Source organism: Chiloscyllium plagiosum, chromosome 24 (assembly GCF_004010195.1).
Source record: "Chiloscyllium plagiosum isolate BGI_BamShark_2017 chromosome 24, ASM401019v2, whole genome shotgun sequence".
Taxonomy (NCBI): Eukaryota; Metazoa; Chordata; class Chondrichthyes; order Orectolobiformes; family Hemiscylliidae; genus Chiloscyllium; species Chiloscyllium plagiosum.
The window spans coordinates 36,152,253-36,176,236 of NC_057733.1; the positions used below are offsets into that span (position 1 = coordinate 36,152,253).

At 39.4% G+C, this 23,984-nt stretch overlaps 1 protein-coding gene across 1 annotated transcript in view; it reads right to left on the reverse strand.

Annotated features, from left to right (window-relative positions):
• Positions 1-23,984, reverse strand: part of LOC122562176 (cAMP-dependent protein kinase type I-alpha regulatory subunit) — a 44,555-nt gene that overhangs the window by 9,621 nt on the left and 10,950 nt on the right. Inside the window, exons 2-8 of the mRNA XM_043714796.1 lie at positions 16,530-16,703; positions 15,661-15,752; positions 14,005-14,066; positions 11,102-11,148; positions 9,896-10,054; positions 3,892-3,952; positions 1,905-2,026 (exon numbers count right to left, since the gene is read on the reverse strand). Coding sequence (XP_043570731.1) covers positions 1,905-2,026; positions 3,892-3,952; positions 9,896-10,054; positions 11,102-11,148; positions 14,005-14,066; positions 15,661-15,752; positions 16,530-16,703 — 717 coding nt within the window. The remainder of the gene's footprint in view (positions 1-1,904; positions 2,027-3,891; positions 3,953-9,895; positions 10,055-11,101; positions 11,149-14,004; positions 14,067-15,660; positions 15,753-16,529; positions 16,704-23,984) is intronic.

A 23,984-nucleotide genomic window follows, 5' to 3' on the forward strand; every position in this document is an offset into this window, starting at 1 on the left:
ATGGACTACACCTCAGAGTCCTAAAGGAGATAGCTAAAGAGACTGGGAGGCATTAGAAGTGATCTTTCAGGAATCACTGGAGTCAGGGAGGGTCCCAGAGGACTGGAAAATTGCTAACGTGGCATCCCTGTTTAAAAAGGGAGTAAGACAAAAGATGGAAAATTACAGGCCAATTCGCCTAACCTCATTCATGGGTTAGATTTTGGAGTCCATTGTGAAAGATGAGATTTTTATATACTTGGAAGTGTCTAGTAAAATAGGGTAAAGTCTGCATGGTTTCATCAAGGAGGCCATGCCTGAAATCTGCTAGAATTCTTTGAGGTAATGAGCAGGTTTGACCAAGAGCCAATGGATGCTGTCTACACTGACTTCAAGAAGGCCTTTGACAAAATGCTGCACAGGAGGCTGCTTACTAAGATAAGGGCCCATGGTGTTAGAGACAAGGTGTTAGCATGGATAAAAGCTTGGCTGTCTGGCAGAAAGTAGTTAGGAAGGCAAATGCAAAGTGGGCATTTATTTTGAGGGGACTGGAATATAAAAGCAGGGATGTATTTCTGAGACTCCATAAGACTCTGATTGGACCACATCTGATCAGTTTTGGGCCACATGTCACAGGAAGGATGTACTGGCCCTGGAGCAGGTACAAAGGAGGTTCACTAGAATGGTCCCAGAAATGAAAAGATTAACATATGAGGAATGTTTGAGGACTCTGGGTCTATACTCTATGGAGGTTAGAAGGATGAGGGGTGATCTAACTGAAGCATACAGAATACTGAATAGGCTGGACGGAGTACATGTTGGGAAGATGTTTCTATTGGTAGGACAGACAAAGGCACAGCTTCAGAGTAATGGGAAGACCTTTTAGAATGGAGATAAGGAGAAACTTCATCCAGAGGGTGGCTAATCTATGGAATTCACTGCCACAGAAGGCTGTGAAGGCCAAGTCATTGAGTATATATAAGACAGAGATACATAGGTTCTTGATTGTAAAGAAAATCAAAGGTTACAGGGAGAAAATGGGAGAATGGGGTTGAGAAACTTATCAGCCATAACTGAATAGCGGAGCAGACTCTGGGCTGAATGGCATAATTTCTGCTCTTATGTCTTATGACATCTGGTTGGTATGGACAAGTTGGACCAAAAGGTCTGTTGCCATGCAGTACAGCTCTATGTCTCTATCACTCAAGGTTCTGAATATTCCAAATCTCTACCACTCAGCTTTGACTTTGGGAATTAGAACAACTCCTAAAATTATTGCTCAAAAAGTCTAACAATAGTGCACTGTATTCTCATTGACTGTGTGTTACTAACAAGTGACAATAATCATACTCAGTGGCTCAGTTGGTCACGTTTACCTTTTATTCTCAAGATCCTGGGTTCAAGTCCCATTCCAATTAATCTATTGAATTCTTTACAGCAGAGGGCCATTGAGGCTGGGTCATTAAGTATATTCAAGGCTGAGACAAACAGATTTTTCATCAAGGGAATCAAGTGTTATGAGGAAAGGACAGAAAAGGGAGTTGAGGATTATCAAAACAGCCGTGATCTCAATGAATGCTGAACAAACTACTTTTCTTCTGGTAATATTACCTGAAACCATCTTGCAGAACTTGCAATTCCAGTCACCATACTATATGAAGGCAGGATGTAAATGCATTGGAAGGGGTACAAAGGAAATTCAACAGGATTCAATGAAGACAGGCAGGATAAACTTGGGTTCTTTCTTTTGGAGCAGAGAAGGTTGAGGGGAACCTGACAGAGGTGCACAAAATTATGAGGGGCATTGACAGAAAGCAGCTGTTCACCTTAGTTGAAGGGTTAAATACAAGAAGCACATTAAACAACCAGTCATTCAATAGTTCATGCTCAAATTAGTTATTTTCTAAAATTTTAATTATCCCTACCTCCAAAATAATGAAAAATTCATCGCCTGGTTCTCCTTGCACAACAATCTTCTGTCCATCTTCAAACTGTACTGGTTCCAATGCATCAGCCACAGTCAAACGCTCCCATTTATCCAGAGATTCTAAAAGGGAAAATTTCCCTTTATATTCTGAACAGCATTAATTTAATAGCCTTTTTTCCCCCCTCAACAAGCACACAATTTTTCAACAAAATGATCTTTATGGACTTCAGTAAGGCGTTCGACAGGGTTCCCCATGGGAGACTGATTAGCAACGTTAGATCTCATGGAATACAGGGAGAACTAGCCATTTGGATACAGAACTGGTTCGAAGGTAGAAGACAGAGGGTGGTGGTGGAGGGTTGTTTTTCAGACTGGAGGCCTGTGACCAGTGGAGTGCCCCAAGGATTGGTGCTGGGCCCTCTACTTTTTGTAATTTACATAAATGATTTGGATGCGAGCATAAGAGGTACAGTTAGTAAGTTTGCAGATGACACCAAAATTGGAGGTGTAGTGGACAGCGAAGAGGGTTACCTCAGATTACAACAGGATCTGGACCACATGGGCCAATGGGCTGAGAAGTGACAGATGGAGTTTAATTCAGATAAATGCGAGGTGCTGCATTTTGGGAAAGCAAATCTTAGCAGAACTTATACACTTAATGGTTAGGTCCTAGGGAGCGTTGCTGAACAAAGAGACCTTGGAGTGCAGGTTCATAGCTCCTTGAAAGTGGAGTAATAGGTAGATAGGGTAGTGAAGGCGGTATTTGGTATGCTTTCCATTATTGGTCAGAGCATTGAGTACAGGAGTTGGGAGGTCATGTTGCAGCTATACAGGACATTGGTTAGACCACTGTTGGAATACTGCGTGCAGTTCTGGTCTCCTTCCTATCGGAAACATATTGTGAAACTTGAAAGGGTTCAGAAAAGACTTAAAAGGATGTTGCCAGGGTTGGAGGATCTGAGCTACAGGGAGAGGCTGAACAAGCTGAGGCTGTTTTCCCTGGAGTGTCGGAGGCTGAGGGGTGACCTTATAGAGGTTTACAAAATTATGAAGGGCATGGATGGGATAAATAGACAATCTTTTCCCTGGGGTCAGGGAGTCCAGAACTAGAGGGCATAGGTTTAGGGTGAGAGAGGGGAAAGATATAAAGACGACCTAAGGGGCAACTTTTTCACGCAGAAGGTGGTACGTGTATGGAATGAGCTGCCAGAGGATGTGGTGGAGGCTGGTACAATTGCAACATTTAAGAGGCATTTGGATGAGTATATCAATAGGAAGGAAGGATTTGGAGGGATATGGGCTGGGTGCTGGCAGGTGGGACTAGATTGGGTTGGGATATCTGGTCGACATGGACGGGTTGGACCGAAGGGTCTGTTTCCATGCTGTACATCTCTAGGACTATGAATACATTTTGCATTAAAAACTGACAAATTTGTGATATTATAATGTCCTCCACAGAATATTTAAAAGTATTTATGGAATTATTGCCTTGCCTAATATTAGAATATATTATATGCCCTGGCACATTTTGCTAATTTTCTGTCAAACAGTTACTAATGCAGTATGCTTCATTTTAGAGTCTGAATTGATCAAAGTGGGCATAAAACGGAAGTCTTAAATTGCACAATATAAGTAGCAGGATAAGTAATCCAGTTAGAAGAGAGTTTGTCTTAAAAGTGGTTGAAAAATAGTTTATGGCACCTTTTTGAACAGAAATATTTTCAGCGTGGAAGCGAAGAATTTAATCAAGTCTATAAATTGTATGTCTGTTCTAATTATGCGTTGTGTAAGCATACAACATATACACATTGTTTGCCACATTTATCCAGAACATACATGGCTACGCTAAAATGTTATTTATTGGTTGTGAAGTACTTTGGGACTTGAATATTACAAAGGGATTGTGTAAACAATTTATTTCTTCAAACTGCTTTAAAATTGCGTGTTGGTCAAGATTTTTGCAGAGGGAAAAAGAACATACTTACCTAAAATGGAGACCTTACTAAGGAACTCCTCATACATCTTTCTCTTTCTCAAGGTACTTCCCTATAAAAGGAAACATTTCAGTAATCTGGCATGTTAACAAAACTCAACTTTCCAGCAATTTTACTCAGTTAAATATTTTAAATTAAAATTTTTCAACAAGTTGATATACGAAAAATATTCTTAAAGACTATTTTCATTTTAAGAGGTAAACATGAACACTATATATTGCATTTCACCTCTGACACATGCATAAATAATGCTCAGTTATCAATAACACTATAAAAGCTTAGTGCTGAATATTCTTAATTTGTACATATTGTTGGGACAATTTTGTGACATGTTGCTAAAGACTCTTAACACTGGTATTTAAGTGCCAAATATTGTCACGTAGCTTGAAGAAACAGCAAGTGGAGTTATAGAAAGGGCACACATGGTCTTGACTCTAATGTTAAGGGTAAGCAAAAGTTGAGGCTTCAATGCTGGTTGGCTAGCAAAATGATCTCAGCACAGGATTTATGATTAAGCATGCAAATTAAAGGTTAGACTGTGGGAAAAGCTATTAACACTTTTCCCACTGATCGAAAGTTGCAAATATTTGGCTACAAGTTTTAGTTGTGGTAACACAAGTGCACACATTGGTTAAGTGTTGCAGAGATTACCTGCAAAGGAAATATAAAAATAGTGGTTCATCACTGAGGACTATGCACAAGCCGAGGAATAGCATGTCACAGAACACTAGCGATCAGTAAGTGTGCCTCAGCAAACGTTTATGAGCAAGTAGCAGAATACTTGCCAGGAGATTAGCATTTGTGTTGGACATCACCTATTGATGGGGATTTCTCCCTGTCTGAGGGGTTGCCATAAAAATTCAATAGTGACTAAATTAAATGTCACAGATCGACAATTAAGATAAAGTTCAAAAATAGAGATGAGTATTAGAATCCAATATTAGGACTAAAAAGTAATAAGAGTAAACAGTCTTTGCTTGACACTCAGTAGCAGGCTGTTGCAAAGTGTGCAGCTACTGTAGTCTAGCTAGTCTAGAAGTTGAGGGTTGGAAAGAAGTTTAAGATTCAGTACAGCTTAAGCTGCAAAAAAGGTTTGTATAGATTACGTTGACTTGACTAAAATCTCCAAAAGCATCATGAGTCAAGGACTATATTCATGAATTAATCTCAGGCCACATTTCAAAATGTGGCCTGAGATTAAAACAAGTTTATAAGTAACTTTTGTGCTCTTCAATTCCATTTCCCTAAAACTAAAACTTTGCAAATACCCCCTCCTCAATAATAGGAACTCAGCACAAGTGTGAAAGATAAAGCTTAAGCATTTGCAAAATTCAGCCAGAAGTCCCAAGTGAATGATCAACCTCCGCTCCCTCTAGACATCACCAGCATTACGGACGACAGTCTGCCACCAATCAATTCACTCCAAGTGACATCAAGAAATGAATAAATGGATACTGGATACCTCAAAGGCTATGGGTCCAGACAGTGGTACTGAAGAGCCTGCTAGCCATATGTTTTAGGACAGCTACAACACTGGCAATATCTGACAATGTGGAAAACTGCTCAGGTATGTCCAGAACATAAATTAAAAAAAAGGACAAATCCAATTTAGTCTATTACCACATATCTCAAATCATCAGTAAAGGAATGAAAGCAGTATTAACAGTGCTATCAAATAGCACAGCAACAATTGTCTCATTGTCAACCAGTTTGGGTTCTGTCAAGGCCAATCAACTCCAAGCCTCATGACAGCCTTGGTTCAAACATGCACAAAAGAGCCGAATTTCACAAGTGAGGTGAGTTGACTGTCCTTGACATCAAGGTTGCATTTTACAGTGCGATCTCAAAATGCCCTAGCAAAATTAGTGTCCATGAAAATTAAAGTGATATTCGCCACTGGTTGGAGACACATCTAACCCAAAAAATTACAATTATGATTGTTGGAGGGGAGTCATCTCAGTTTCAGGACATCTGAAGTTCATCATGGTACAATCCTAGGATCAACAATCTGCTATTAGCGTGGGAGTTCCAGGATTCTGACCAAGTGACAGTAAATGAATGGCAATGAAGTTCAATAAGTCAGAATGGTGTCTAGCTTAGAAAGGAACTTGCAGTTAGCAATTTTTCCACATTCTGCTGCCCTGGTTCTCCTGGATGGTACAGGTCACAGATTTGGAAACTGCTGTCCAAGGAGCCTGGCCAAGTTGCCAGAGTGTTTTGGTAGCTACACTTTGTATGGCTGGTCAGAGTTCAGTTTCTGGTCAATAATAACACCATAAGATTTTGAAGGGGGAGTCAATAATGGCAATGCTGTTCTATGTCAAGGGGAGATGACTGCATTCTCTCTCACATGAGATGGGACTTGCAGCAAATGTTACTTTCCACTTACAAGCTCAAGTCTGGACGTTCTCATGATGCCATGCTTGCAATAAAGAGCAGCTTGATGGCAAACATCGAATAAGAAAGAGGTGGCAAACATTTGAAGTAGAAAAAGTCAAGATCATGGAAAGACAGCATCATTAATTTTGGATTGCTCCAGATTTGTGGGGTGATGATGGTATAGTGACTTTGTTGCTGGACTTGTAAAGTTTTGGGGACCTGGGTTTGAACCATACCATAGCAAACAGTGGAATCTGAATTTAATAAAAACAATCTGGAAATAACAATTTACATGACAATCATGAAGCCATTACTGACTGTTTTAAAAACTCACCTGGTTCATTAACATTCTGTAAGAAAGGATAACTGCAGGCCTTACCTCATTTGGTTTACAATAAACTCTAGAACTATAACCGATGTAATGGGCTCGCAACTGCCCTGTGAACAGGAAGTAAACCATCCAGACATAAACTAGACTAGAAATGACATCAGAAACTCAGCCATATTGACTTTCAAAATCCTCCTGACTAACATCTGGGGGCTAGTACCAAAATTAGGAGAGCTACCTCATTGAATAGTCTAGCAACAGTCTGGCAGAGTCATATCATGGAATCATATCATGCACACAATGTCTCACCAGCAGGACAGGCCAAGAAGGGGTAATACAATAGTGGTACACAGTCAGGAGGGAGTTGCCCTGGGAATCCTCAACATTGACTTAACATTTCATGAAGTCTCACAGCATCTTCTGCAGATTACCAGCTACCATGGGGATATGCTACATGTGGTAGATTTTGAACAAATCTAGCAATTCAATCGCAAAAGGCTTTGGGCCACCAGTAGCAGAACTCTACTCCAAAACAATCTGGCTTATATGCCAGGAGGCTGTACTATACTACCCTGGTTCTATGAGGAACAGAAGAGGGCAAGCCAGAAGCAGCTCAAGGTATATCTAAACATGCGACACCAATCCTGGCAAAACTACAAATTAGCACCACGTGCATGGTAAATAGCATTATCAACAAGCGATAAAACAGGGCTAGGTGGTTTGACAACCTACAGCTCAGATCAAAACCCTGGAATCACATCCAGTCATAAACAGTAGTGGACAATTAAACAACTTACTGGATGTGGCAGCTTTACAAGTAACCAACCCTCAACGATGGGTGAGGCCATTCTATTAATGTAAAAGATAAGGCTGAAGTATTTGCAATAATCAGCCAGAGCTGTCTAGTGGATTATCAATCTTGGCTTCCCCCGGAGCTTCCCAGCATAACAGATTCTAGTCTTCAACCAAACATTCACTCCATGAAATATCAAGGCAGCATTGAATTCTGCAAAGGTATAGGGCCCTGACAACATTCTAGCAGCAGAACAGAAAAATTATACTCCGAACTGTTACACCTCTAGCCAAGCTGTTCCAGTACAGCAACAACATTGGCATCTACTCAATACTATGGAACACTGCCCAGATAGAGTCATAGAGACGTACAGCATGGAAAGAGACTCTTTGGTCCAACTTGTCCATCATGACTAGATATCCTAAACTAATCTAGTCCTGATTTAGAAATGCCGGTGTTGGACTGGGGTGTACAAAGTTAAAAATCACAATACCAGGCCACAAAGACCCACATGCACACATATACATATAAGTTTGTGGGGTGAATTTGTACTTGCAGAGTTACATTGTACTTTGCTCAAAAACTGCATGAATTCATGTAAAACTCTGTTAACTCACTTTAGATTAGAATCAGTCTAAACATTATGGCACAGAGAATACAGGGGCTAACACCTTCAACATATTGTCTGGCTAACACCAATTGTTACAGTTAACTTGAGAATGTAAACTTTTTTAAAAAAAGTTTTGTGATTTACTCATGAAAGAAGTGAAACTATCAGTATTCCAACAGATGAAAGACTCAACAAACAATCAAGGTATTTTTCAATGTATAATTTCAGTTACATCACACTGTAAACTTTTGCTATAAATTCTGTGTCTGACAATCGTGTCCTCTACAACCACTTGAAGGAGGAGCGGTGCTCCGAAAGCTAGTGCTTCCAATTAAACCTGTTGGACTATAACCTAGCATTGTGTGATTTTTAAACTTTGTACACCCCAGTCTAACACCGGCATCTCCAAAGCATGATGGATGGAGGTCATCAGTGCTATCAAACAGCATTTGCTTAGCAATAACTGGCTGGCTGACCGTAAATTTGGTTACACCAGGGTTACTGAGTTCCTGAGCTCATTACCACCTTAGTTCAAGCATTAACAAAAAAAAAAGGTGAACTCCATGTGGGGGGGGGGGGGGGGGTTGGGGGAAAGAGGAGAGAAGGGGGGAAACAGGGCATGACATCAAGGCCACATTTAACATCAAGTTGGTCTTACAAAACTAGAGTCAAGGGCATCAGAAGGAAGGCTCTTTGCAGGTTAAATGCATAATTAACACACAGAAATATGGTTTTGGTTGTTAGATGTCAGTCATCTCTGCATTACTTCCCCAGAGTAGTGCCCTAGGCCCAATTGCTTTTAGCTGCTTCAATGGCCTTCCCTCCAATGCAAGGTCAAAAGTGGGAAAGAGTTTGCTGATGATTGCAGAATGTTCAGCACAATTCATGAGACTGCTTTAGTATCTGCAGACTATGTCCAAATGCAGCAATAATATCCAGATTTGGACTGAAAGTGACCAGTAACATTCATACCACACAAGTGTTGGGCAAAGAATATCTCCAAAGACAGCCAACCTAAACATCACTATTTGACATTCAATGACAATAACATTATTGAATCACTAACATTATCCTGGACATTACTGTAGATCCAGTACAGTTCCTGGTCTGTCATATAAATACTTTGGCTTACAAGAGCAGGTCAGAAATTAGGAATCCAAGTGAATCACCTTCTGATCCCTCAGACTGATGTACAAGGCCCAGATCAGGTGTGTGATGGAATATACCAGACTTCTATCAGACCCATGACTTGTCTAGATGAGTGAAGGTCCAACAATCAGCTGGACACCATCCAGAACTAAACAGTCTGCTTGACTGGCATTAGTCACAAAAGATTCATTCCTTCCATCACCAACAGTTGCAGAAATAAGTACCATCTACAAGACGCACTGCAGAAATTCACTAAAGTTCCCTCGACTGCAACTTACAAATCCACAACTAATTTCATCTCCAGAGGTAATAGCTACATGGAAATACCAGCACCTTCCAGGCCCTCTTCAGGCAATTCACCATCCAGACTTGGAAATACATTGATGTTATTTCAAGGTCACTGGGCCAAAATCCTGGAATGCATTCCCAACATCAAATGCACGGCAGCCTCAAGAACATCTAGAGATTGTCAACTGGTGCTGGCCCAACAAGTGAAACCCACACTGAAGAATAATATAAAGCCTTTCTTCCAATTTGAGATAGATCCATACAAAAAAAAAAGCAGCTTCTAAAATATCTACAAATGCAGCTAGTAGTCACCAATTTTGTTGCAATTATCAAACCCCAATGATAAGCATATGTTGATTAGAAAATATTTTGGAAAATAATAATTAAATTCAAAAATGTTGATTTACAGTAAGCAAAGCAATATTGTATGCGCTGATCACTGTCTTACCATTAAAATTCTCCTATAACTATCCCGGTCAATACCCCACAATTTCACATTGGTCTTTGCTCTGACAGTTGCTGCTCTTGGGGTTCCATAAATCAGTGCAAGTTCTCCAAAACTGCCACCTTCCCCAATGCTGGTCACCCATTCATTGTTAACGTAAACCTAAAGCAAAAGGATTCAACAAATATTAAAAATTAGAATCCAACCAGTTTCAACTGTCACTCAACATTTGAAATTTATTTAATTATAGGGTATTATGAACACAGCAAATGATAGATGAAAATTAAGCTGTTTAGATCTATTCGGCATATAGAAATATTTTGAAGCATTATAATGGAAATAGCATTCAGATGTTCAACGCACTTTTCTCTCAACTTATTAAAATGACAAGTTTTATTAAAATCTGAGCATAGAACTTAGTTCGTTGAAAAATTTACACTGGGTTTGCATTCCTATAAAATTGGAGAGGCAGTAAATAATGTTGCCTTTACAGCTCGAAACCGATTTTCTTCGATATTAGCATGGTAACAAATTTGTGACATCCCAGAAGCAATAGGTTACTAAAGAAATAGAAACACTACCTTTAGTAAAAAGAAAATTCTCATTTGCAACATACACAGCCTTCCTACTAGTACCACACTTAGGATCAACTGACATAAGTGATTCAGCAATTATGGCAATTCCCCCAAGAATTAAGTACCAAATTTTCTAACTTTGGCAGGGTGCCACTGTGTCCATCAGTTCCTAATCTCTTAGATCTTACTCAGCCAGAAAAGTCTACTTACTAAACTATAGGAGAAAATTGCAAACTTTAATGTTAACCTGTCTGACAAACAGTGGACACTTCTGAGTACTGTGTTGCTATAAGCGTTGTAATGAAGTTGTACATGACTAAACGTCTCAAATCCTGTGGTATTGATACTATGAGAAAACTTCCAGATTTATATACCACAGCTTGATATAGATGTGCAGCCTGATGTTAGGCTTACCACACAAGGACTGTTATTACATGAGGGCATGTATAATACATTGCCATAAAACCTGTATCCAAAATTAAAAATTCCAGCTTGTACCAAGTTCCAAAAATTAACAGAAAGCAAGATGTGCCAGTCAAACAATGCAATGGATGAACCTCTGCACACCTAGTTTGAAATAGTAGGGCCAAACTAAAAGATTCCACTGTTTTATATTGATTCATTCAAAACTTACATCCATCTCTCCTTGATCAATGACATAGAAGTTGTCCCCTTCATCACCTAAGGGAACAAAAATATATAATCAAAATTTCTGCATAGTATAACAGTTCAATGAAAATGTAACGCTATACAAGTATTTTTAAAAGCACTTCCTCCTCACCCCAAAGAACATTACTTACCCTCAACACTGCTCCCATCTCACCACCCTCTCCCCAAGAACTGATCTAGTTTAAAGTCTCTCAATTTCCTTCATTAAATAGAAGTTTGATTGCAAACTCCAAAAGCTATCAATATACCAGTAGATTCCTGGCTCTGAACTCATTTCATTCACTAAGAATTTAAATCTCTAATATGCATCTTGTCTCTCAAGTAACTGTGGTTTCTACATGAACTAGTGTAAAACACTGGAGGCCATACAATCCATGCTTTTGTCAGCTCTTTGAAAGAACAGTCCTATACGTGCTTTTTTTTTCCAAAGACCTGAAAAATTTTCCCTCAGCAAGTACTTATACAATTTAAGCATGAAAGGTGTTATGGCATTTGCTGCTTCCAGCATTTCAGGCAGTGTATCCCAGAGCTTAACAATTAATCCTGTATTTTATTTTTGTCAAGGGTGTGGTCCTGGAAAAGCACAGGTCAAGCAGCATCCAAGGAGCAGGAGAATCAATGTTTTGGGCATAAGCCCTTCATCAGGAATGAGCCTTGTGAGCCCGGAGGCTGAGAGATAAGTGGAAGTGGGGTGCGGTTGGTGGGGACGTAGCTGTGAGTGCTATAGGTAGATGAAGGTGGGAGAGAAGTTGATGAGGTTGGAGAGGAGGGTGGAGCAGATAGACGGGAAAGGTGATGGACAGGTCAAGAGAGCAGTACTGAGTTGGAGACTTGAAACTGGGATAATGACAGAGGAAGGGGAGGAGGGGGGCGGGGAAGAGAGAGGAGGAGGAAAAAGGTGAAATCCACTGATCCTGCTTGGTTACAGGATCCCAAGGCAGAATATGAGGCATTCTTCCTCCAGGTGTCAGGTAGTAAGGGTTTGACGATGGCGACAGCCCAGGAAGTGCACGCCCTTGGTTGAGTGGATGGGGGAAGTTAAAGTTTTCAGCTACGGGCAGTGTGATTGGTTGGTACAGGTATCTCCAATGCTCTCAAACCATCCACAAGTTGGCGTCCTGTCTCCCTGACATAGAGGAGACCATATTAGGTGCAAACGATAAAGATGACATTGGTGGAGATACAGGTAAATTCCTGTCAGATGTGGAAGGATCCTTTGGGACCTTGGACGAAGGTGTGGGCACAGGTAGTGCGCTACCTGTGGTGGCAGGAGAAGGTGCGGCGTGGATCTGATGAGGGAATCGCAGAGGAAATGGTCTCTCTGAAACAATGACGGGGTGGGGAAGGAAATATCTCTCTGGTGGTGCCTGTTTCATACCAAAATAACCTTTTGCACATTAATCCAAATGCAGTTCCAATGCAGTCCTGCATAGTGCATTACTCGACCCCTTGGTGTTCATAGTACGTCAATAATTTGGATTTAAATGGGAGGTAGAATTGCATGTTAGACACCTATAAAAAGGAGAGGATTTTCAATGGTAAGTGACATACTTGAAGGGCTTTAGGTTGCTAAGGTAGTTGCAGAGGACACAAAAATTGGCCACATAGCCGATAATGAGGGAGAAAGCTGTAATCTACAGGAAGATATTAATGGACTAGTCAGGTGGGGAGAACACTGGTAAAGGAAGTTTTATAAAGGAAATTGAGAGATAGTGCATTTGAAAAAAGACTGAAAAGGTAAGTGAAAACACAGTAACCGGTGGATATTGAGACAGGTAGAGGAACAACGGGACCTTGTTCTGCATGTACACTGATGGTGAATGGACAGGTAGATAAGGCGGTCAAAAAAGGCATTTGAAATACTTTTTTTTGGTTGAGTTACACAATTTCACAATGGAAACATTATGCTGGAACTGTATAAAATTATACAGTTAGAGTACTGCATGCAATTCTGATCACTGCAACAAGAAAAACGTGACTGCATTAGAGAGGGTACAGCTGCTAAGACTGGAGAATTTTAGTTAGGAGAACAGGGTGGGGGTTGTTTTCTTTGAAGCAGAAGACAAAGAGGTATCGAACTGAAGTGCAGTCGAACTGACGTGCATTAAATGAGAAAGGGCTGAGATAGGGTAGACAGAATGGTGTTATTTTCCTTAGTTGGGGGGTCCTTAAAGCCATGTCACCTGATTAAGAGGTAGGAGATTTAGACAGAATGTGGTGAAGTTCTTTCACCAATGTAGCAGTCAGGATGTCAGATATTTGCCCGAAAAAGGTGGTAGGACAAACCCCCCAAAAAATCAAGTTGTTAGATATATACTTGAAAGTGCCATAATTCACAAGTGGAGTGACTATGAAGGCTACTTCACGGAGAGTCAAATGCCCTCCCTGTAAATCCCATGATTCAATCCGGTTCACTCTTGCTGGCTATGGTTACCAAGTAGAATAATGTTAATTTTCCAAGAAATGCATTTTTCCTACTTCCCATTATTATACAATTGCTACATTGCTCTTCATATCAAAAATGTTATTTTGAGCAAACATATACAAGATAATCAGTGTTACAGATAATCATGATGGCACCCAGTCAGGGAGAGACATGAAGCAAAACTGAGCTGTTGCATCAATCTACAGAACTTGGGAAAGAGAAAATTTGGAAACAAATAAGAAAAAAATCACCTTTAACATAATAGGTGTCTTTGGAGATAAATCTAAAAATCATAACATGTATTCTGATTCCATCCATCTCTGCATTCATGCTACTTGAAATTCATGCATTCATGCTACAAGCAAAGGATGTAGTTCATTCTGTTAAAAAACAATCTTAAATGCAGACACTAACTGTAAATGGTAAAGGAGGTAGATTTTTACCTTGTTGAATGACTGTTTCACCAGCAATGTAAGTGACTGGAAACATTGCATCAAAAATATCACTGTAAGAAATAAAAATTCCAAGTGAAAAGTTGCTTAACTGAATTATTTTAATAAACATAGAACAGGCAGAGGTAGCTGGCAGGCTAAGATCCTTGTACGAATTGATAGATTAAGCTCTGTCAAAATAAAACTCACCATGTTTTCATTCCATTGACATTAATTCCTACCAGAACAATATAGCATATTAAGCTTTGAAGCACTGTTTCCTCTAAGCTGTGTAGTCACACAACTGGCAGCTGCCCGTAAGTTCTCTCAGACCATTCAAAAGCCACCCTCTAAGGTGCTGTGCTCCGACAGCTATGACAAAATATTAAAGGCTAGTATGTATTTCAAGAATATACTGTGTGAAACAAAACAGATATTGCTTAGGAAGTTCCACATAAACCATATATCTGTACTTGCTCATGATTTTGAAGCAGTTCTTCTGTCCTAAGTACGAATACTAGGACAGATAGGAGAGAATTCTGTGAAGATTGAATATGCAATTTAAGTACTTAGATATCAACAAAATTATGTAGAAAGTGAGAAACCTCAGCCAACTAAACTAACCCATTGGAAAAGTAGGATTCAAAATCATGGGTCTTCAAAGATGAAGTGAAACAAATTAAAGTTGTGCTTGTCCAGCTATGTTTGATGCAGGCTTGGGCAGGAAATGGCTGAATGCATTCTTCACCACAAATAGTTTCCCCCACTGTTAAATTCAATAACTCCCAACCCCTGTTAGGCCCCTTGCATTGAAATAGCTCGTAGCACTGGGAATAATCCAGATATTACTACCCTTGAGGACCTCCTTTTTAAATTTTTGCCTAACTCTCTAATCTCCCTTCAGAATCTCAACCTTTTCCCTTCCAATGTCATTGGTTCCAATGTGGACAATGACCTCCTGCTGGCCCCTCTCCCCCATGAGAACATTCTGCACCCTCTCAGGCATCCTTGATCCTGGCACCAGGGAAACAACACACTATTCTGCTTTTTCTCTGTTGGCCACAGAAACGTCTGCCTGTACCTCTGACTACAGAATCCCCTAACACAAATGATCTCTTGGAAGATGACGTACCCCTCGTTGCATTAGAGCCAGTCTCAATACCAGAAACTTGGCTGTTCAGGCTACATTCCTCTGAGAATCCGTCACCCCCTACATTTTCCAAAACAGCATACCTGTTTGAAATGGGCATATCCACAAAAGATTCCTGCCCTCTCTCACCCTTCCTGGAGTTAACCCATCTGTGACTGTATCTGAGACTTTCCCCCCCTTCCTATAACTCCATCCATCACATTCTGTTGCAAATTCCTCATCGCTTCTATCTGTCTCTCCAACCGATCCACTCGCATCCAACAGCATTTATGGCAGATATAATCCGCAGTAACCCTTAAATTCTCTTTAAACTCCCACATCTGACAAGTAGTACATATCACTGCCAAGGCCATTTTTGCTCCTTTACAATCTACAGACCCAGAAAATAACACCGTCTTATTCCTCTACAAACACTGCCACAGGTTAAATTAGAGGTGATCAAACAAAAATCAGATGCACTGTTAAAAAACATTATTTTTTCTTCTGCAATTAGTTAGATCAAATCAGAACCACCTCACCTTCTTTCATTGTCATCCAAATGTGAAAACAGCACATTCTTTTCAATGGCCTTAGCCAGAGCAGCCATAGTCTTGTAATCCTTAGGAATTACCTATACAGTGATTCAAAAAAATGCTTTTAATAGATAATTGGTAGAGTTTCCATTCTGGAAAATTACACTTGGTCACATGATAGTTCTAGCTTCCAGTAAAATGCAGTGCCATAATAACAAAAGTAAAATCTTCAATTAATCCATGCAATCAAACACTAAGAAAGGACAACTGTTTGGCATTTCCTTGTCCATTCAAAAAATGCTTTATGTATTTAAGAGTGCTAAACATTATAAATAAGCGTCCATTTTTCTTATCTGAGTAAATAATTTAAAAACTACAGAATGATTTTGAAAAACTACACAGAACCATTTAATTACAAAACGAGTAAACACTCGTTTATTTCTTAGCAAACTGACCTTTCGATACAATTTTTTAAAATGTGTATTCTAATGCAAAGAAAATGATCACAATAATTCAAAGTTTTCTTGAATGAGTGAAATCTTGCAATTTCAAAAGCGTGCATGATCAACAAAAATAAAGAGACGCAGATAAGTTTTGTTGCAACTCACTTATATTACCTTTCTTTGATCTTTCATACCAGACGGGCAGTCTGTCCGGATTACATTAACATTAGTAATGGAAACTTGACCTTTGTCTTGCAACTAAATGTCACAGTTGAGAATAAGCTTCACTATGTGGCCTGTGAAACTTATGTATAACTATTAATTAGCTAGTATATGACCTGAAGTAACTATGCACTGAAGGAGTGACTACATAATAGAAGTGAATCTGTCCAAAAAAAACGAACATTCTTTTGCTGAAAAGTATGCATCTACCTTTCTCACATATGATGCAGCATCTTCTTCAGTGTAAACCTCAGCACTAATTGCCCCACGCCGCCGTCGTCCCTTCACCACTGGGTTCATGGGTGGAGGTGGAGAAATTTCATCCTCACGTGAGTCAGATCGTGAACCTGATTTCTGTTGATTGTGCATCTGTCTTGCCTCCTCCTATTTTTACCAAAAATACAAGAAATGTTACCCACTTTCATCAGAGGCATACAGACTGAATGGCTTTTCCAAGCATTGTCAGCATCATTCTATGATTAGGAAGAAAAAGTACAGTATTCTGAACAAAAATCACAGCCAATTCTTTTCCTTCTGCAGCATGAAAACAGTAAACTTGAATTTAAAAAAATCTTTGCAAACCAAAGCATTCACCTCGAGTTCTTTCAAGGAACTGTAAAGAATAGTTTGCATATGTCAACATAAATGCTTTCAAGATGCATAATACAGGATTCTTCCCAATATTGTCTCACGTACAGTGCAAAACAACAGTCAGTTAGAAAGGCAGACCAATGATTTCTGCAAACTAGGACTCAGCATTTTGCAAAGATACCTGGATAGCATATCATTCTTTTCCCATTACAACAAAAAAGACCATACTTTTTATCTGTAAATTGATCGCCTTTATCTCAGGTGTAAAAAAAACTACACATAAGATTTAGTAATTCCCACTTGTGCACTGTAGCCATACAAATGAACCATCTGATCTAAAACACTGGTAAGTATTTCAATGCAAGTTTAAGCAACTCCTGTTAACTGCTCTGATTTTAACTGACAATTCTAAGACAGGGCAAGCAAACCTACACCCTAAACCTCAACCTGAGCTACAAACCTTGCGAATTCTAAGACAAATTGCCATACCAAAAAGTATTGACACCTAGTTTCTATTGCCTGGTCATACCTAACCAACTGCACAAATCCAGAATCTTATCAATTTAACATCACGTCATGCAAATGGCAGAAAGCTCCTGAGCACATTAATCTTATTTCCCAAATCATTTACATCCAGGCATTATAGGGCAGCATCTGCAAATGTTAATTTATAATTCAAATTTTGTGTACATGTATCTTATATAATGGCTCAGTCTTTATACTTAAGAGCACAGGAATGGCATTTACTGCTGACCTCAAAACTATCCACAAGAACTTTATGGGAAAAATCAATGCCATACAGTCATGACAAATTTATCAATCACATTAAACAGACTGAGCAGCCAATTAAATTAAGAAAATACAAACAAATGAGTTAAAATCAAGTTATAATTGACTCAATTATTTTACAAAAAAGATTGGAACATGCACATGGCTTTAAGATAGAAGCTGAAATATCAAACTTAAGTTAAATTTTTTTTTGGAATCAGAATGGAGAGAACATCTACCCAGTCAGTTTTTCAGACTGGTTCCTGGAATAACAGGACTAGCATATGACAATAGACTAGATTAACTAAGACTATAATCACTGAAGTTATAAGGGGAAATCTCAGAAACCTGTAAAATTCTGAAAGATCTCGACAGACAGGAAGGATATTCCTGAAGACCAGGGAGTCAAGAACTGGGGTCACAGTCTAAGGATATGGGAAAGGCCATTTAGAATGAGGAGAATTTAGACTAGAATGAGGAGAAATGTCTTCTCCCAGCACATGGTGAGCTTGTGGAATTCTCTAGCACAATAAAATGGTCTAGGCAAATATATTTTCACAGAGTTAGATAAAGTTTTTCAGGCTAAAGTGACTGAAGGATATGGGAAGAAAAAGCAGGAACAGAATACTGAGCAGGATAATCAGGCATCATATTCAATGGCACAGCAGGCTAGAAGGACCAAATGGCCTACTCAGTTTCCTATTTAGGTTTATATGCTGGTTTTTAATTTCAGGGTTAAAGACCTGCAGTAAGTAGAACTTTGAAACGTAGAAGTTTGCCACACCTCAATCGACAACATTAATATTTTGATTAAAGCAAAGAACTGGGGATGCTGAAAACCTGAAACAAATTGTTGGAGAAGCTCCACAGATCTGACAGTATCCATGGAGAGACAGCAGAGTTAATGTTGAGTCCAACGACTCTTCAGAACAAAAGGGTATTTTAATTGCTTGCTTACAATAAAATTTGGCTGCATCTAAAATTTTAGGCACAAATTCACAGCCGACTCAAATCCAGTGTGTAAGTTCAGGAAATCTTGGGATCTGAACTTGAATGAGGCAAGGTGCTATACCAAAATAAATAAATATCGGAACAATAAACAAGAGTACATGCTCAGTTATTTGAGCCTGCTATGCCATTCAATAAGATCATGGCTGATTCGATTTTAACCTCAACTCTGCACTCTGGCATATCTCCAATAATCGTTCACCCCCTTGGTAATTAGGAATCTACCACTGCATTCAAAATATTTGAAAATTCTGTATCCACTGCCTTTCAAGGAAAGGAATTCCAAGGACTTAACCCTCAATTTTTTTCCCCTTATCTCTGTCTCTTATCTTTAAACCATGACCCATCTTTACAGATTCTCCAACAGGAGTAAACAACCTTTCCACATCCACCCGGTCAAGTCCTTCGGGATCTTATGTTTCAATTAAGTCACCTGTATCTTCTAAACTCCAGAGGGTAAAAGGTCGAGCCTATCTAGCCTTGTCTCAAGGCAAGCCACTCACTCCAGGTATTAGCCTCTTCAGCCTTCTCAGAACTACTTCCAATATATTAACATTCTTCTCCAAGAGTGACCAGTACTGTACACTGTACTCCAGACAGTCCCAACAATTAACTGAAGCATAACCTCCCTACTCTTTCATTCAATTTCCCTCTCATAACATTTGCTTTCCTGTTTACTTGCTGTACCTGCATACTAAGCTACTTCCATTCATGTATCTAAGACATTTGAATCTCTCTGTACCCACTTATTTCGATATTATCCTGCTTTTTATTCTATGCCAAAATGGGTAATTTCACACTTCCACACACTCTACTCCACTTTCCACATCTTTGCCCATTCACCTAACCAATCTATATCCCTTTCTAGGCTCCTTATATCCTCTTCAGAACTCACATTCCTACCTATTCTATCCACAAAATTAGCTACCATACTATCAATCCCTTCAACCAAATAATCTATATAAACTGTAAAGGACTGAAGCCCTAGCACTAAATGCTGTGGCATTCCACACACTATGTCCTGCCAGCCTGAAGATGACCCCATTTGTCCCTCTCTGCTTCCTGTTAGCCAACTTTGTTAGCCTATCCATTCCAATGCCAGGTGGTTTTACTTTCTGCAATAACTTTTGTTTTGATACCTTATGAAATGTCTTTGGGAACTTCAAGTACAAAACATACACTGGCTCCCCTTTATCAACAGTCCAAGTTTCTTCTTCAAAAGAACTCCAATAAATTAGTTAAAACATGATTTCCTTTTGACAAAGCCATGTTGGCTCTAGCTTATTACCTTGAGCACATCCAGTGCCCTGCCATAATATTTTTAATAAAAATGTAAGATCTTCTCTCGGATAGATGTTCAGTGAACTAGCCTGTGGTTGTGTGTTTTCTAACTCCCTCCCTTTTGAATAAAGGAGTTACAGGAGTTATTTTTCAATCTAAAGGCATCTTCCCTGAATCTTGACCGCTCTATAAAATTAAAACTAGCACAATGACCTCATTATTCCTTTTAACACCCGAAGATGAAAACTACCAGGACCCAGGGACTTGTCAACTCAGTTCCACCGATTTATTAGTAACACTTACTTAGCAATTTTAATTTTCTTGAGTTCCTTCTTTAATATCCAGAATGCTAGTGCCCTCTTGTCAAGACAGACGCAGATGAGGCAGAATCAGAGAAAATAAAAATATTAAAAAAAAGATCTCTGGCATGTCAACCTTTTTCTCTGAAAGTTAGCATCACATAATTGCAGGGCATATTTTTGGGAAATTTCAAGCCATCACTGCTTCAATTGCAGAGAATAAATGTTGAATAGTTTGAAATTCCCTGAAAATGAATGTCAATTTTTTAAGGTAATATTTGACAAAAAAAATCATTTCCCCCCATTTGGGATTGTTATGCAGCAAACGAGAAAAACACATTGAAATAGAATTCTCCATAGTTGGAAAAGACATTGGTTATACCACCTTTGCAAGCACACAACACGAACTCCACGTTAGACTGGATTCTAAGATTTCTTTCCCATTATATAAAAAGTTTCCCAAACTCACTCAGCAAGCATTAAGGGAGCTTTATTGATTTTTTTTTCATTTTCGCTTGTAATTGGCAAACCTGCTGCCTAATAAGAAACATCCAAACAGATGCTACAAGTTCACTCAAAGACTTTGCAAAACCTTGCCTTCTATGAACTAAAGGAACTCATTCCCAATAGTATCATTGAAAAGCCGCTAACAATTTGCAACATTGAACTGCTGGAACGGTCAGAAATGGATAGTAATTTTTCCACCTCACTCTAAAAGTCCAACTCAAGTTTTTGATCACCTATTTAATCTTAGGTGTGTCAATAGTATTGCCTAATTTCACTATGACACTGAAAGATCTGGCTTCAAACTTTAGACTACCCAACCAGCAGAAATAGTTTTCTCTGTCCATTGTCAGCTTACCTTTGCATCTTGAAACTTCCCCTAAATCACTCCACAAACTTAATTCCAGGAAATACAACCTGAGTTTGTAATCTTTCCTCAGAACTTACTCAGTTTTATCTCATGAAAAGTGAGATATTTACATTTCATAATTCTATGCATTAGAATCAGAGAGGATCACTGAACCCTTACAGTATGGAAGCAGGCCATTCAGCCCATCACGTCCACATCAAACCTCCGAAGAACATCCCGCCCACACCCACCCCCTGCACTTCCTTTTGCTAATCCACCGAGCCTGCATATCCTTTGGCACTTTGGGCAATTGAACATGCCCAATCCACCTAATCTGCACATCTTTGGACTATGGGAGGAAACCTGAACACCTGGATGAAACCCATGCAGACACAGGGAGGAGAGTGTGCGCAAACTTCACACAGACAGTTCCAGAGGGTGGAATCGAACCATGTCCCTAGCGTTGTGAGGTAGCAGTGCTAACTATAAAGTCACCATGCCATTCAAAACTATATAAACTAAATTAGATCACAAATTGTTGTGGTTCTGTTCGCCGAGCTGGAAGTTTTTGTTGCAAACGTTTCGTCCCCTGGCTAGGCGACATCATCAGTGCTTGGGAGCCTCCTGCGAAGCGCTTCTTTGATGTTTCCTCCGGTGTTTATAGTGGTCTGTCCCTGCCGCTTCTGGTTGTCAGTTTAAGCTGTCCACTGTAGTGGTGGGTATATTGGGTCCAGGTCGACACATCGGACAGCGGACAACTGAAACTGACAACCGGAAGCGGCAGGGACAGACCACTATAAACACCGGAGGAAACATCAAAGAAGCGCTTCGCAGGAGGCTCCCAAGCACTGATGATGTCGCCTAGCCAGGGGACGAAACGTTTGCAACAAAAACTTCCAGCTCGGCGAACAGAACCACAACGAGCACCCGAGCTACAAATCTTCGCACAAACTTAGATCACAAATTGCTTGTTAAGAAAGGAGAATGTTTTAGAATTTTTGGGAAGTAAATTAATGTCAAGCAACTTATACTTAATATAGTGACATTTCAGCTCATTATGTTGTACATTTGAAAAAACGTTTGCATTTCCTTAATAAAAGAAACCACCTTTTCAAAAAAAAATCACTTGCACCAAAAAGCAGAAATTTAAAACCTAATTACAAGAAATAAGTCAATAGAGGGTTGACATTTTTCCCAATTATTGATCATTATTTGGTGCTCAGATTTATTTCTGACCATTTCTGGCTTTCTTCCTGACCATACAGCTACAGTCAAATTCCTATATGATACTTGCAGCTATACAGCACTTTTTGCATGGAAGCACAAAAATACAGTAAACAATAAATTACTCTTAAAGACAAGTGTTACAAGGAACTCTTGTGCTCATATTGGTCTACAGCTATTAGATAAACCAACACAACTCGGTGACATTTGCTTACTTTGAATAGAGTCTTTCACACAAGACAAGAACTTTTACACATAGATGAGACAGATCCTCTAATTAATAGCTCATGCAAATTCAAATTACTTGTTATTGCACAAGTAATCCAGAGACAGAACTACTGATCCAAAGAAAATATTAAATTCTGATAGCAGTTGGGGAATTTAAATTCAGTCCACTAAATTAAACTGGAATGAAACTCTGGTTGGAATAGGCATGGTGAGTAAGTAATTGGCAGATTACTGCAAGAAACAACACTAGCACTCTTTAGCACATGTCCTACTCCTGTTTTGGCTTACTTGCAGCTCAAATCTACAGCAGTGTGTTTCATGCTTAAACTACCCTGTAATGCCCAAGCAATCATTATACAACATCAATATACAAGAATAATCCAGACAGACCAAGCAGGCATGAATGAACCCTATAAAATCCATTTCACTAATAGCAAAATTAGAAGATCTGTCATACGCCAGTCAAACTCAAAAATATTTTTTCAGCCAGAATCCATCTCTGAATGTATCTTGATCCAGCAGTGCATTACACCCAGCTAAAGTGATGGCACATTCAGAAGAGGGTAGAGTTGAAAGTATTGATTGACTTCAGACCCCATGAGGTACCATGCCATCAGGTCAGACATGGACAAGGAAATCTGCTGATAGGCACCTAATACCCAACCTCAGCTGATCAATTAACACTCCAAGTCGATCCCCACCTGGAGGAAGCATCAGGGTAACAAGAGGACAAAACATTCATTTGGCGGGGGGACTATAACATCCAGAATCTCAAGTGGTTCAGTAATTCTACCGACTGAGCAAGCTAACTGGGTTCTGAAGAATACAGCTACCAAAACAAACAGTTCTACAGCAGGTGTAGAGAACATAAGCAGGGAAAAAAACATTACCCTCACAATCTACTTGTCACAGATGCATCTATTGTAGTATTCATAACAGCCATTACTAACTTTTGTGGAGACAGTCATGTTTTACTCTGAGCAACCTGTATAGCACCAGCATGCTAAATGGGATAGGTTCAGAACAGATCTGGTAGCTCAAAATCAAGAATATATAGACACTTTGGTCCATCAGCAGCTGCAATGTAAACATTCATTAACCCTTCAATCACTGAATTGCAGCTGTAACAACATGCCAATCATCTCTCTAGCACCTAAAAGGATAACGACAAGAAATTGATGGGAAAACTAATCAACTCCAAGTCACAAACGGGCTTGACTTGAAAATGGCAATGGACCGACATCCTTTAACTCCAAACCCTCTCCCCCATCCACCACCACCAATTTGGGAATATCTTCATCTCACAGATTGTTGCAATTTATGGAGAGAATTTCCAAGAGTAAATAGCAATGGGGAATAAATGCTGACCTTACCAAAATAAGAAAGGACAAAGAAGGGCTTATGCCCGAAACG